Raw genomic sequence first — 15,348 nt, 5'->3', positions numbered from 1 at the left:
CTCTGTTTCCTCTCAGTAAATCTAGAAACTAACACCAAAGCCGAGTTCCGCTGGCCCAAGTGGTCTCAGACTGTGTGAAACAGTGGTTCCAAGACACGCTCAAGGAGGCCAAGGTCGGTCAGATGTATTACAATTTACAGCGGCTTGGCGTTTCTAGAGACGCCAAAAAGGTTTGAATTTTATTTTTGGGTTTCTTTGATTCTGCTTAGTTTTTTCTTTCAAATTGTTATATTTGTTTTGTGTGCATTTTTGGATTGGAGTTTAAGGGCTTTAAGTTTAAGTGCTCTGTTTTGGTGGAGGAGATGAAGCTGGGGATACCAGTTCAGTCAAAATAAGGGTTTGTGTGTGCAGAGGAAGTGGAGAAGAAGGTGTCGTTATTGATGGACGGGAAGAATCTGAGATTACCCTCAACAGAAGCAGCACGCGCTATACACATGGTGTTTTTGATAGACATCGGATGGAATTATGAAAAAGCTAACGGCAAGGGCGAAATTGGAGAATAAATTTAAACGATGGCTAAATTGGCTGAAAAAATAATTCATGGTGGACACTTCGACAGTCGAAATAGTCCATGGGGTATTCGGCAGTTTACCCATTAAAAAACAAGCCTCAGTGAATGAATTTTTTTCTCTTTTCTGTAGTTGTTGGGGTTCTAGGTTTTGTGGATGATATTTTTGTTTTCTCTTTTTTGTAGTTGCGGGCTAGGGTGGGGGAGCTGAGTTCTAGGTTCATGGGAGCATGTGGTGGTCATGAGGATTTTTTTTGGGGGGGGGGAGAAGAAATCGGTGGGAGAGAAAGAGAGTTTTTTATATATTTTATTTTATTTAACATTTTAATCAATTTAAAATTAATGAAAAGACAAATATGCCCACATTTTTAACGGAAAAGTTGACTGAGATTATGGGAATGACGATTTCTAAAAGTGGAGGCATAATTAAAGGGGAGTTTCACTAAAACACCAAAAATAGAGGTTGAAATTATAAAAAAACTCAACACCCAAAACACTTTATAAACACACCCAAAACTCATCATTAAACACTCAAAACCCATTTATAAACACACCCAAAAAGTTGACTTTGGAGTTGATTTTGGGTGTGTTTCTATGTTTAAATAGTGCTTGGGTTTTTTTTATAAATACATGTCTAGGATTGGGTTTATTTATAAATTTGTATAATTAAAGTATCACCGTAATAATTTAGCAATATAAGGGACGAAAAGTAAACTTTGGTCTTAGTCCAGGGACCATTGCTACTATTTTGCCTGTAATTTTTATTCGCTTTTAGATGTGAAGTTTTACTTACCATCACTTTCTCAATTTCAGTTTCTCACATGTCGCAGTGGACCCTGAACAAATTAACACGGAAGTTACTTTACAAGTTCATCATCAATGAGCATGCATTGAAGCTTTTTATACTCTCTCTCTCTCTTTTTTAATTTCTTGCATTTGAATTGAATAGTTTAACTGATTGCATTTCAATTGAATGAGTAGAGTTGAATTATTGGAAGTTCAACTGAGCTCATTTGCAATTTGTGATTTGTAGAGGTTTAAATTTGAATTGTGAAAGGTTAGTGTTGACGATATGTTGGTGAAGAGCAAGTGGAGTGACCAAAACGTTGGTCGGATGACAAAAATGTTCATTGTTCTAAAGAAGTACAACATGATGTTGAATCCCACCAAGTGTGTGTACAGTGTCGTCTCGCAATTGAGGGCATTCTACATATCGTCGTCATGGTTGTCATCGGCTAGCTCTTCCTCTATCCCCTGTATGCATGTCATATATTGGAAGGAACAAGTTGTTATAAAAATTATAGTTTTCATCTTTCTGTATAAGTCAAACGCAAAATCCTTTATAACAGTCTAAAGCCTTGGTATATTAAAATTGTTTTATTTTAGTACTAATATCATAAGTTTTGATGAAAGGCTTTAGATTATTATAAAAATTATAATTTTTCTCTCTCTGTAAAAACCAAAAGTAAAAACCTTTATAATATAAATAATATATAAATAAATTGGAAAGTATTTTAAAGGAAAGTAAAACTAAATAAACAAATAATAGGTAAATAAAAGTAAAATAAATTAAGATTATGAAAGCAAGCCTGGTATGGTGAAGCATGTCAAAGACGATGTCCTAAAGACTTTGTAGCCTACCTACGTGTAGTACTAACAGTCTACAAAATTCCAAGATATGACCCCCAATACACAGGCTCAAGGTCTGCTATGAGCACGTTCACAATCTAATATGTCTCCCAAGTTACATAACCATTGCCCAAAAATACTAATAAAAAGTAGAGAATTTATATAAAGATAGGAGAAGAGATAATTAGATTTTGTTGTGCGGTCTTCCCACTCAAATATGAAGGAGGAGTGGCATTTTATAGGCATCCAAAATCATGCAACATTCACCACATTAAACCAGAAAATTAAGTCATTTAATATAGAAATAAAACCTGGAAATAAATACTTATAATCCCCACAATAAATAAAACAAAACAGCCAAATAATTAAAACAAAATGTAAAACTTATAATGGTAAAAATTTTAAAAGCTTTTAAAAATTCCAACACAAGTCTTGTTGCTTTTGATTTCCTCCTTGGAGAAGATCATGACTTGATCTATGAATGATTGAAATAATTCAAATTGATTGAGAACTAATTTGATGCTGAATGCATCCTAGACCTAGAGGCTTAGAGCCTTATTGTTCTTATTCCTTGATCATGATCTCTCTTTTCTTGCTCTTTGCGTTCCTCCTCCTCATGTGATTGCTCTCCTCTGCCTTCTTGCAATATGCTCCCTCTTATTTTTTGTACGACACCATTATCTTTGATAATTAATGTTAGATAGCACAAATATTTTACATCCACCCAAATACAAATATAAAAATACGGCTGGAATTTATTTTCAAAAGGTGCTTTAACACCATTTTTTTCAGTGAAAAATTCACATCCAACAAAAACAAGCAAACCTAGGCAAATTCAGGAAAGTTCAAATTCACTTTTAAAAAAAAGATAGCAGTAATGACCAATATGATAACCACTTTCAGTTTGAAACCTCTTCTTTCATTTAGGCTTCATGCACACCTTGTGAAATCGACCTCGGTGATGTTTTTGGTGGCTTTCCACTTCTGCCATAGAGGCAAATTTCTTTGAGCATACATTGCAAGCCTCATTCTTAGCAGGTTTTTGCAGTAGCTCTGGGTGGAATTGCATATCATGCACTTCTTTCCCAACTTCATTTTGAAAGGTGACATGATTCTAACTGGTTAGTGTTGACGATATGTTGGTGAAGAGCAAGTGGTGGAGTGACCAAAACGTTGGTCGGATGGCAAAATGTTCATTGTTATGAAGAAGTACAACATGATGTTGAATCCCGCCAAGTGTGTGTTCAATGTCATCGCGATCAAGGGCATTCTCCATATTGTCGTCATCAGCTAGCTCTTCCTCCAGTCCCCAATCAATTTCTTCATCTACTTGTCTGCCGCTCACACCCAACAAATTCTATCATGACACACCTCATCGAACGAACTATCATCGTGTGACTGCTCTCCTCTAGATAAAGACCAAGCAAAGCAAAAGCCTCATACTTAGGCTTCATGCACACCATGAATTGGGTCTTTAAAACTTGAAGCCTCATCAGAGGATTACATCCACCTCCACAAATATATGGCTTCGGTTGAAGCTTGTGAAACCAACGTGGGGCCCACGAGTTGAAAAATGGGAGTTTCACTAAAACACCCAAAATGAGAGCTGAAATTATAAAAAAACTCAACACCCAAAACACTTTATAAACACACTCAAAACCCCATCATTACACACTCAAAACCTATTTATAAACACACCCAAAAAATATACAATTGTTGATTTTGGGTGTGTTTCTATGTTTAAATAATGTTTGGGTTTTTTTATAAATACATGTCTAGGATTGGGTTTATTTATAAATTTGTATTGAAAAAGCTGAGCCTATTGATGAAACTTGCTACAACAAAGTCACTCTCCCAGCGTGACTACAACTTTTTACTCTCCCTATGAACCCTCCTCCATATTCTAAATGTTGGCCATCCAATGGATTTTTTTTTTTGGTTGAAAGGCCATCCAATGGATTACTTCTGAACAACATAAAATATTGTTTTCTTTAAAAATAATTGTAACTTTTGACTTGATTTTCATTTAAAATAAAATTAAAAATGGATGCAACAGCTAGCTATATTCATCTAATCAATGCAAACGGCTATAATGTTAAACAAAATCAATTCATGTATAACAGCGAACAACTAATTTATTTTTAAACTATGATTAACCACATTTCATCTCAAAATTTTCACACCATTATTCTTCAAGTTTATCAAACTTTTCACTCACAAAATTTCCTTATTTGTTAATATTTTTTGCTTAATCTATCTTCCACAAATGGTTGAAGGTTCGAAACAAAAGGGTGCTAATTACTCCTACGATGAAGACATAGCTAGCTCTCTGTCAAGCTTAGATTGTCATGAATGAAGATCCAATTATTGAAAATTCACAATCAAGTGGAACCATGTGGAATTGGACCAAAGATCAATTTTTACAATTTCATTCTAGGGCAAGGAAGTGAGGACAACAAAGAGCTTGAAATCTCGTTGCACGAACATCAGCGCTTCATGCACCAAATTCTCATAGTGTGTTCCTAATGTGGGAAGGCTAAACAGGAGTGGGTAAAACAAAGTTGACAATGTGAGTTTTATAATTTTGGAATTTATATTATTTACCATATTTGATTTTTTGCCGACTAATTTAAATTCGTATTCATCACATCTGTAGCTACAAGATGCAAAACGGATGTATTTTGAGAGGGAACAAAAACCATTCCTCCTTGACCACTATTGGAATGTTGTCTTGCATGCCCATAAGTGGCAACCATTTGAAGGATACCAATCCTCCTCCTTTGTGAACACATCTCCAATAGGTGCCTCAACTCCTCTAGACGAAGATTTGTCAATGGAGACCATTCTGAAAACTCAAGAGTTCATGCAAACCTCGAACCAACGCCAAAGACCAATTGGAACCAAAAGAGCAAAAGAGCTAAAAAGAAAAGGAGTTCCAGAAGCGAGCACTCAAGAAGGTAGAGAGCTGAATGAAGTCATGAAGTCTTACAAATGTGAGATTCTCGAGAGTATGCTTAAAGAACTACACTTCCACAATCCTAAGTCAATATTATGGCCAAGGAAGCGCCCTGTTCTCTAAGTTTTGAAGATGACATCTACCATCCCCAACCCCCGATAATGTCTAGATTTGGATGTATTTGTTTTATTTAAAGCATGTTGTACTTTGTTCTTGTATTGCAGTTCTATGTAATAAAGTATTGTTATTTTGGGAAAAAAATATTTATTTATTGGAAGACCATGATAACACACGAAAATGAAAACATATAAAAGCAACTCTAAATGGCAAGAACATTGCAATTTATGGAAATTCATGAGAACCACACAAGCCTCGAATAACCTTCTAGTTCACTCAAGTAACCTGTGGTATCAATTACTAGAAGCAAAATCCTAAGTTGGATATTCATGTTGTCAACTCAAGCATCAAATCAATTAAGTGGTGATCAAGCACTCAAAGCAATAAGAACTGTAAAAGATACTCGACATGGAAAATAATATCAAATTAACATAAACTCAAAAATAAGGTATTCATGGCTAGGGTACATCGTAGCCCTAGCATAAGGAAGTTAGAACATGATAAACTTATCGAGAATCATAGAGCGGTTGATGGTAGACACGAGGATGAACTCGAAAACTCCCAAAAAGCTCCAAGGTGGCCGGCGGCATCATGACTTTTCTTCCCAAAAATTGGGTATTTTCAGGTAGTGAGAAGTATGGATACTCTCTATGAGACCAGCATTTTGGTATTTATAATATACAAATCCATAACCCTAGTTACAATCAAATACTACCAAAAATAGGTTTTCCAATATCTCTTTGATTTCTTCTCCAAATTCCACAAGGATTTGACCAAACTTCCTCCTTTAAGCTTTGACCAGTTGCTTGGCCAAGGGCGGAACCACACTAAGCTACGATGTTTTTAAGAAAAAAATATATAGCTTATATATATATTTAACTTATTTTCAGTATTAGCCAGTCAGTGGCGTTGTACAGATTATCTTATTTCCATTTTCAACATTTAAGTAAATGTCTTTGTCATTTTACTTTTATTTATTTTTATATTAATCCATTTACTTAAGTTTACAATGTAAATAAGGAAGTACCCCCATTTGGATTCAAATAAAAATACTAGAAAATCAAATTCCCACCAAATCAAAATATGAAAAATCGGTTTTAGTGCCAAATACGATTTAGGCTAAAAATGATGGCTCATTAAGTCAATATATACTTCATACTAAAATCCCATAAAATCAAGTTTTCTTATTTGATGTGTGAGGAATAAAAGCCGCCAAAAATTATCTTAAGAAAATGATTATTTCGAAAACCATTTTTCATACTTAGTCAATATTTTTACATAAAATAACTTTTCATCTATAATATAAATGCATGAAAGAATCTAAGGTCAATCTAGGTAAAAAAAACCTTAGATGTTCAATCCACTATGGTGTTAAACTCTATTTGGTTTATGTTAAAACTTATTGAAAATTAGTCTATGGAGCTATGAACTAGCTTGGTTTATATGATTTAATATTTACTTTTATTTCTAGAAAGACTATAGAAATTGTAAGTACCAAAAAAAAAAATAATCACTAAATTTTAAAGCTAATAACTTTAGCTAGCCCACCCGTTGAAAAATTCATGGTTCCGCCCTTGTGCTTGGCTTCTAAGAAACATCTTCTTTGTCTCCAATTAATTCTTGCCACACATCCCAATAGGGTTTGAGTCCAATTTGACATCTTTTCGTCCATCTAATTAGGGATCAACTACAAAATTCTCACAAAATACATTAAATCCAACAATTTAATCCAAGAAAAAAATAAATAAATAAATAAATAGTAAATGAGGCATAAAAGATATATAAAATATTGACTTATTAGGATGAAAGTTATAAAGATGAGGAGTGCATCCATCTATATCCATTATTATCTGACATTAAATCAAAACCGTATGTTTCATCTCAATATGAAATAAAATTTTTAATTTCAGAATCTTGTCCAAATTTTTATATTTTTTAGTTGAAATGTTCCTTTTAAAAACTAATATAACACAAACATACATTAGCACAAAATAAGTACGTAACAAAAAAAATTAGCACATAAACTAAATTACATTATAAAAAATAGGCAAAATTGTAGCAATGGTCTCTGGACTAAGTGAAACTTTATTTTTACTCTCACATGTCGCTAAATTGTTACGGTGTGTTTTAATTAACTCTGTGTTGCATCATTGATCTTTTCGTTAACTTATTTAACTTAGTTAAATTCTCTCTCTCTCTCTCTCTCCTCTGCACTCTCCCACTTCCCCCGAAGATTTCTTCTTCCCCCATTCCCTCATGACTACCAGCAAGCTCCAACCCTCAAACCTATCCCATAGCCACCCTCTACCCTAGCCTGTAACCCTAGCACCCACGAACCCAAAACCCCAGCCCCCATCCTCCACCCAGATTTGATCAAAATAGAGAAGCAGAGGAAGAAATTGGTGGGGGGGAGGAAGAAATCGTCGTCGGAGGAAATTTTGGTGAGAAATCGTCGGAGGAGGGGAGGGGGAAAAATTGGTTCTGTGGAGAAGAAATCTGGGTGGATTGGGGGTCAGGAGAGAGGGATAGAGGAAGGGATAGAGGTAGGGAGAGAGAGAGAGAGAGAGAAGAAAATCGCACGGCGGATGGGTTCTATGTATGCATGGAGCAAGCCCCAATTTTCTCAGCGTCCTCATTTCTTGAATTCCGAAGCTTGCTTGCAAGTTTGCAAATTTGGCAAATGGCTCTCAAAGCCGTGCATGTCTTAAACGTTCCTAGTCTCCACCGAGCCACAGAAAATGCAGCATCATCTTCACGCTTGGCTCAAGTTGATAACCATTCCATCAAATTGCTTTGAATTCAAAAAAAAATAAAAATAAAGTGGTTTTGATCTTGATCTTGTGTTTTGTGAATAGTCTGAAGAGAGAGAGAGAGAGAGAGATTTTTTAAAAAATTTATGTGAAAAGACATTTTTGTCCATGCCAAGTAGGACTGGTCCAGCCACATCATCATTTTTAACGGAAAAGTTGGTGAGATGATGGAAATAACGATTTGAAAGTGGACACGTAATTAAAGTCTGTAGTAACAATTTAACAATATGAAGAGGCGAAAAAGTAAAGTTTGGTCTTAGTCGAGGATCATTCTTCAATTTTTACCTAAAACATATAAAGCCTAGAATATAGAAAAGCTCCGGGTATAGAGCCCACCATTGTGAGCTAGATATTTTTACTGCCCAAAAGATTCCACCGAAGCTCTAAATGGGCCTTCATCCACCATATTTGGAGCATACTTTAGAGCCCACCATTGGGCTTGCCCAAATGGAATTGAAAATGGCTGCGTCCGATTTCTGAGTCATCCCTGATAAAACCCAAGATAAAACCTAGCTTAAGCTTACTTACAGCGCTTGACCAAAAAATAAAATAAAAAAAATAAAAAAGCTTACTTACCGCGAAGTGAAATAAATCTCTCAGACTCAGCAGTGTTTGCGTTCTCTCAGCTCATCTCTGTGACTCTGTGTGCGCGTTTGTCGTATCAATTCAATGGCATCAGGTGGAGGGAACGCAGGAGGAGGAGGAGGAGTGGAGTGGCACGTGCGGCCTCCGAACCCTAAGAACCCAGTCGTCTTCTTCGACATTACCATCGGTACCATTCCCGCTGGTCGCATCAAGATGGAGCTTTTCGCTGATATTGCCCCTAAAACCGCCGAAAATTTCAGGCATCGCCACTCTCGTTCTGCTTTATTGTTGCTCTCTTTTGTGATCCACTTTTTGCCGTCGTTTCATTCCTAATTGAGTTCTTTTGTGTATTCTTTTACTTGTTTCAGGCAGTTCTGCACTGGCGAGTACAGGTAGAGATTCATTTTCACTAATTTTTTTTTTCTTTTTGTACTATTAGTTTTTTTTTTTACCTGTTATGTTTGTGTATTTTGTAAAAATTGGATTTGTGAATTGGCAGAAAAGCTGGATTGCCAGTTGGGTACAAGGGGTGCCAGTTCCACAGGGTCATTAAGGATTTTATGATTCAAGCTGGTGATTTTCTCAAGGTCTTCGCTCTTTCTTCTACTATTATCTATGCTTTCAAATATAATTTGGGTTTCAATTCTTTGAAAGAAAAAAGTAAGGTTTACTGTTGCCATTCTGGGTTTGTTGCCATTTTCTACTAATGAATATGTAAACTTATGTATCAGCTAGGAAGCTTATAATTTTTCTTGTAAATATATTCAATGTGCTCTGCCCTGATCGTATCTACTCAGTACACAACACTGCTTACAATCGTCATCTCTTTTTTTTTCTTTATTAAACAATTTACTTTGCGGATAAAGAAAAGAAAATGCTATTTCCAGCTAAAAATGTTACGGCTAGAAAGACTACATATTAAGGACGCTGTACCCATTCATGAGGGTTCTGCAATGCCCTGGCCATAACAATTGTTCATCTAGAATTAACATTATCCTATTAAGAAAAAAAAAAACCATTGTAGTTAATTACGATCATTTCAGCTATGACAGTTTTCCTTTTCTTTTCTCTTCTTGTTACAAGACGCGTCTAATGAAGTTCTTGCCTTGCAGGGTGATGGTAGTGGATGTGCTTCCATTTATGGACATCAGTTTGATGATGAGACTTTTGACGCCAAACACACTGGTCCTGGCCTTTTGTCAATGGTATGCATTTTCCATTGTACATTTAGTATTGAATAACTCTCACTGTGTTTTCCCCGTAGTTTTGGAAGATATCTTTCCAGGTTCTTTTTTTTTTTTTTTTTAATTTTTTATTATTTTTATTTTTATTTATTTTTATTTAATTTTTTCATGTTGAGAATTTAGAATTGGTTAAACTTTACATTCAATCCTTTAATAAAAAATTTGTACATTGAGAGGCAATAGTCTAAGTTCTAATTTGATTTGGGTTTTTTCAATCACTCATTTGTATCTCATATATTGTACATAGGTATAAGCTGCGAAATTGTTAGACTCTAGTTCACAATGCTGATGATGATTAGTCCTTCAATTTAAGATCCCCATTGGCATTGATTTACTTATGGGTGATTGAATTTGCAGTTTAAAGTCTTAACAGAATTTTTTTGAGGTGGAATTTGGGTCAGAGTCTTTTAAAATAGGACTTCTTACTTTTAAAGAGCAATATTAGTAAATCGCATAGGCATGCCCGGTTTGTAGGAGCTAATTTGGGTTTCACCTGTCTTGGATGATGTAATTAATCTGTAAAAGTCTTTTGACATTTCTGAGTGGCAGACCTTTTTGTAGCACTTACAAGGCTTTTTGTCTATGACCCAAAAAAAAAAAAAAGTGTTTTTGTCCTGCTTTTCTTTTCCCTCCTTCATGGGTTGAATATTTTCATACTCATTACTTGCTTCTAAACACATTGTAAGATGTGTGTAAGAGATTTAATGTTGTAATGTGTATATATGTCTGCAGTAGCTGTAATCTCACTTAGCTTTTGTGCTAAACCTCAATCGTTTTTTGGGTTACTGAGTTATTCATTTAGAACATGGAAACAACAAAGGGATTGATGGGAATTGGGATGGCCCAATAATCTATTGTTAGTGTTTGCCCAAGCGTTTTGTTTACTTTAATTTGTCTTACTAGGGTTTTATTACTTTTATTATTTGCTTCTCCTTGTGGGATTTTATTTTAGATTGCTTATAGAATTAGGCCACTCTTTTTAATAGAATTCTAGTTTTTCATGTTCAAATTGAGAATACAAGATTAAATTTGAAGCTATCATACCTTTTTGTCTTTCATTTGTGTCCCCATATGAGTTACTTTTTTGTAATGTATATCTATGAGGGGAAGGATCCATGGTACTTTTTTTTTTTTTTAATGCAAGTTTTGAGACAAGTTTTTAACCATTAGATGTGGACGCTACTAATCGCTGAGATTAGTAGGATCCATGGCACTCAATCTAATGGTTCACAACTTGTGTAAAAAATAAGGTCATATCCTTCCTCATTATATAAATACATTTTATATAGGTTCTTTCTTTGATGGGACCATATTTAGAGGGATTACACAGCATACGAACAACACATAAGGCCTTCCAGAACAGCGCTAGTCTGCCAAAGCGCACCCGTTTAGAGCTTATAATTTAGGTTTTTAAACTCTTGGGTTGTGGGGTTTGTCAAAACTTAAACCTAAACCATAAATGGCTTCTATACTCAGTCATCAACCAATTGACGTGCTGTTCAAACAGCCCTTGTTGCCGTGTGAACAGCCAAGGGATCCCAGTCCTGAAGGAATTTCTGTATATTGTGTATGTGTCTTCCAATATGTGTTCCTTTTTGTCCTGTGTGTGCGCTCCAATATGAGATTGTTTTATCAAGACTGAATGGATAAAATCGTGTGCTCTTTTTTCAGGCAAATAGTGGACCAAATACCAATGGGTGCCAGGTAATTTCAGCAACTCAAACTCTCTCCGTCTCCAACCAAAACAAAACTCTCTCTCTCTCTCTCTCTCTCTCTCTCACACACTCACACACACACACACACACACATGCACACATACCCACATGAAGAGTTGAGAACTTTTGGTTCTATTGATTAATGTTCCATTTTTTTTTTCCATTTCAGTTCTTTATCACTTGCTCGAAATGTGACTGGCTTGACAATAAGCATGTTGTGTTCGGGGTATGCTATGATTCCTTCTTTCTAATTCTTTTGATATATAAATTATTTTACTCAAACATACTGGGGCCTGATTACTTATCAATGAGAGAGGGTCATATGATTCACTTACCAAAGAAATAAAAGAGCCATATAGATGAACAAGTATTACCCTATGGGCTTGTAAAGCTGATATTAAACTTGAGGTGACTCAAAAGCCTAAGCATTAAGGTGAAAGTCAATCCGGCATGAAAACTGTGATATAATTTGTCCCTAACCATGCCCAAGCCAAGATCTGTTATCAGCCTATGGCGTGTTAGATTCCCTTGGCAAATGTTTTACCTAAAAATGAATTTAGGATCCAAAAATTCACACCCCCTTGAGTGTGCAAAACAAACTTAAGCATATTTGTATTGTTTTCAATTTTGGTAGAGTGGAGTTGCATTATCTTATGTCTATATTTCCAAAGACTGGCAACCTATATGGATTTCCACTGACTATACCCCTCTTGTTGCTCAACCTGAAATTACTTGTTTCCCTTTAAACCTTCCAGTTATTAGTGGTACTGAGAACCTGTTTTCCGTTGTTTTGTTAATTTGTATGCAGAGAGTACTTGGAGATGGCCTTTTGGTGGTTAGGAAGATTGAGAATGTGGCTACAGGACCCAACAATCGCCCCAAACTAGCTTGTGTAATTGCTGAATGTGGGGAGATGTAAATCCTGAGTTTAGAAGCAGTTCTGTTGTTGATTAACTATAAAAACTCCTGTAACCAATAGAATGTTAATTTTCCCAGAAAAAGAAAAAGGCATTCTATTAGTCTCATTCTAATGAAAATATATGGTTCAAAGATGGTTTTTCACATGCAACTTTGACAGCCATTGCAACTGTTCTGCGTTCCTGAATAGCCCCCTTGTCATTTCCCTTCCCTTTTAGCCAACCGGTATTCAATTTTTATTGTGGGGTTGGGGGGCTGGCGGGCACAATGCTTTTTAGAATAAATATTAGATATTATGTAACACCAAATCACACTTAAGCAACAGTACAAAGAAAGGATAGAAAAAAACAAGGTCGGAGATGATGTCCAAGGCAATTCGAAAGAGCTTAACAGCACCAACTGCGCAATGATCGGCAACGACGGATTGCCGTTCTTGTCGGGGTGATGCTAGAAAGATGCCTATTTTTTGCTTCAAGGAACTGCAACATTGGCTGAACCTTGATAGTGTCACAAAAACAGTAACCAAATATTTATATCAGAATCCTTCCAGCTTACTCCATTTGTGCAGATATGAATATTATACATTTATATGTACATGCTAGATTGGTTTTAGCCGGCTTAATGTGAATTTCAATAGATTTATAAAAGCTAGAGCTTTACTTATTTTCTTTTCTTCGTATTCGTTCAAGCAAACAACGAAAGCAGGATGATTCAAATTCAACTCTCTCCTTTGTGAAATTCTCGTAACCTTCAAAATTCTTTTTTGTCATCAATCATTTCATTATAAATATCACAATCTTTCCAGCTTTGTCCAATTGTGCAAATATGCTCCATTGGTGCTGGCCGGCTTGATGTGAACTTCAATAGATTTATAAAAACTACAGCTTTCTTCATTGTTTCTTCATCTTCATTCAAGATAATTGACAACCAAGTAGAATGACTCAACTTCAACTCTTTCTCCTTTATGTTGCTGCAGCTGCATTCATGTTTCAACAATTTTGTGGTATGCAGTCTAACTATTTTCTCTAATTTCTCACCATATACATAGCTTATGAAGGATCCACAATTCCTAATGCATCGTTGCGTGCTACAGCATCTACGTAAAATTTTTGGTACCACAAATATTTGCTTTCACTATTTATAAGTAGATGCTATTAAGCTAGCTATCTAATCTTTTGTGTTGTGGCTAACCGTTCAAATTATCTATGCATGATTCAGATGGAAAGTTGATGATGGAGTACATTGGAGCCTCGGGAATTCCAATAAAATTTGACTCTGTACCAATTGAAGATGAAATTGACTTCAATTTCATACTCGGCTTTGCAATTGATGCAGATGCATCAGGCAATCCACAAAATGGGACATTCACACCATACTGGGAGACTACATTAACCCCAAAATCTGTTGCGGCCATAAAGAAAAGCCACCCTAACGTAAAAGTCTTGGCAAGCCTCTCAGGTTGGAGCTTAGGCCAAACAGTCCTTCGTTGGTACAATCCAACAGACCCCAACGTATGGATATCCAATGCTGTCTCATCTCTTGGTTCAATAATCACCACTTACCATCTTGATGGCATTGACATAGACTACGAAAATTTCCCGAACCAGAAGAGCAGTAATTCATCAAGTTCTTTCGCTTTTTGCATCGGCGAGCTCATCACCCATCTGAAAAAACAAAGGCTTATCTCCGTAGCTAGCATTGCGCCATTTTATAGTACGGCTGCACCATATGTTCAACTCTTTAATGGTTATGGCGATGTTATAGACTATGTCAACCACCAGTTCTACACTGACAAGGTTAACACCCCAAAAGGGTATTTAGATGCCTACACATTTCGGGCCAAGCAATTTGGAAAGGATAAGTTGTTGCCTAGCTATGAAGTAAATGGAAGAGGGATTCAGGGGGATGCATTTTTTGATGCTTTGAGTCTGTTGGAGAAAAATGGATTTGAAATTAATGGGGTCATGATCTTCTCAGCTGATGCTGCTTCTACCAACAACTTTTACTATGAGAGAAAATCACAAGCTTTCTTGCTCAATTCTACTAATAATAATTAATTACTGGCGGTCATGTGATTGTAAATTGTAATATACTAGCCTCTTAGCATACGCTCTCGTGCATGTGAGAGGGATTTTTTTCCTGCGCATATGATAAGATCATTTTTTTCATTGCGACTAGTTATATAAGTAAAGTATGTACTACTACGTGTGGCTTCTGTATTGTATCAGTTGTCTATGTACAGCTTGTTCAATACAGATTGATTATCTCTCATGGGAAGGACAAAAAAGAAATTAGTAAGTTTATTATTACATAGTCCTATGGATAAAGAATTTGTTAGAGAACAATTTGAGTGCATCCTTACTATATCTGCTAGTTACAACTCAAAACTGAGATTCTTTTTCCATCTCATTGGAGTTATTTCACAAAGACTTGTATGAAAAGGAAGAAGGAAGGAACAAAGCACACTTGGAGAGCAAACCCCATACAAGTCAAATTAATCAAACCCAACTTTTTGACAGTTTCAGATTGGCCAAATAAGCTCTTGATGTCCTCCACAATATGAGAGACCCACAGAAAATTCACCCACAAAGTTTCCTCTTCGGGTTTTGGAAACTTCGACAGTTATTCCTACTCTCAGGCACAACAATAGGGCATGAATCGATCATGAGGAAGACCTGTCATCTGTTATCAAAATCTGTTAAGTCCTTTTCAACAGAAACTTGTAACTTTTGAAGTGACTCGTAGCAAATCGCATAGGCATGCTTGGGGTTTTAGGTGGAATTTGGGTTTCAGGTGTTTTTTGGTGGTGTAATAAATCTGCTTATGGTTTCTTGACAGTATTTCTGTGTTGGCATTTTGAGTATTA

General features: G+C 35.8%; 2 protein-coding genes across 2 annotated transcripts; both read left to right on the top strand.

The window, feature by feature from the left end:
• Nucleotides 1-8,570: 8,570 nt before the first annotated feature.
• LOC103330793 (Cyclophilin-like peptidyl-prolyl cis-trans isomerase family protein) lies at nucleotides 8,571-12,614 on the top strand. Its single transcript, XM_008233405.2, has 7 exons — nucleotides 8,571-8,865; nucleotides 8,974-8,997; nucleotides 9,105-9,192; nucleotides 9,718-9,810; nucleotides 11,521-11,553; nucleotides 11,734-11,790; nucleotides 12,373-12,614. The coding sequence occupies exons 1-7, from the start codon at nucleotides 8,690-8,692 to the stop codon at nucleotides 12,481-12,483; spliced, it is 582 nt and encodes a 193-aa protein (XP_008231627.1). The 5' UTR covers nucleotides 8,571-8,689; the 3' UTR covers nucleotides 12,484-12,614.
• Nucleotides 12,615-13,279: 665 nt separating this feature from the next.
• On the top strand, nucleotides 13,280-14,647 carry LOC103330799 (chitinase 2-like). Its single transcript, XM_008233412.3, has 2 exons — nucleotides 13,280-13,485; nucleotides 13,701-14,647. The coding sequence occupies exons 1-2, from the start codon at nucleotides 13,419-13,421 to the stop codon at nucleotides 14,537-14,539; spliced, it is 906 nt and encodes a 301-aa protein (XP_008231634.3). The 5' UTR covers nucleotides 13,280-13,418; the 3' UTR covers nucleotides 14,540-14,647.
• The last annotated feature ends 701 nt before the right edge of the window (nucleotides 14,648-15,348 follow it).

Source organism: Prunus mume, linkage group LG5 (genome assembly GCF_029339155.1).
Source record: "Prunus mume cultivar Tortuosa linkage group LG5, ASM2933915v1, whole genome shotgun sequence".
Lineage (NCBI taxonomy): Eukaryota > Viridiplantae > Streptophyta > Magnoliopsida > Rosales > Rosaceae > Prunus > Prunus mume.
Note: the sequence above shows the minus strand (reverse complement) of the source record. Positions and strands in the feature narration are given on the sequence as shown.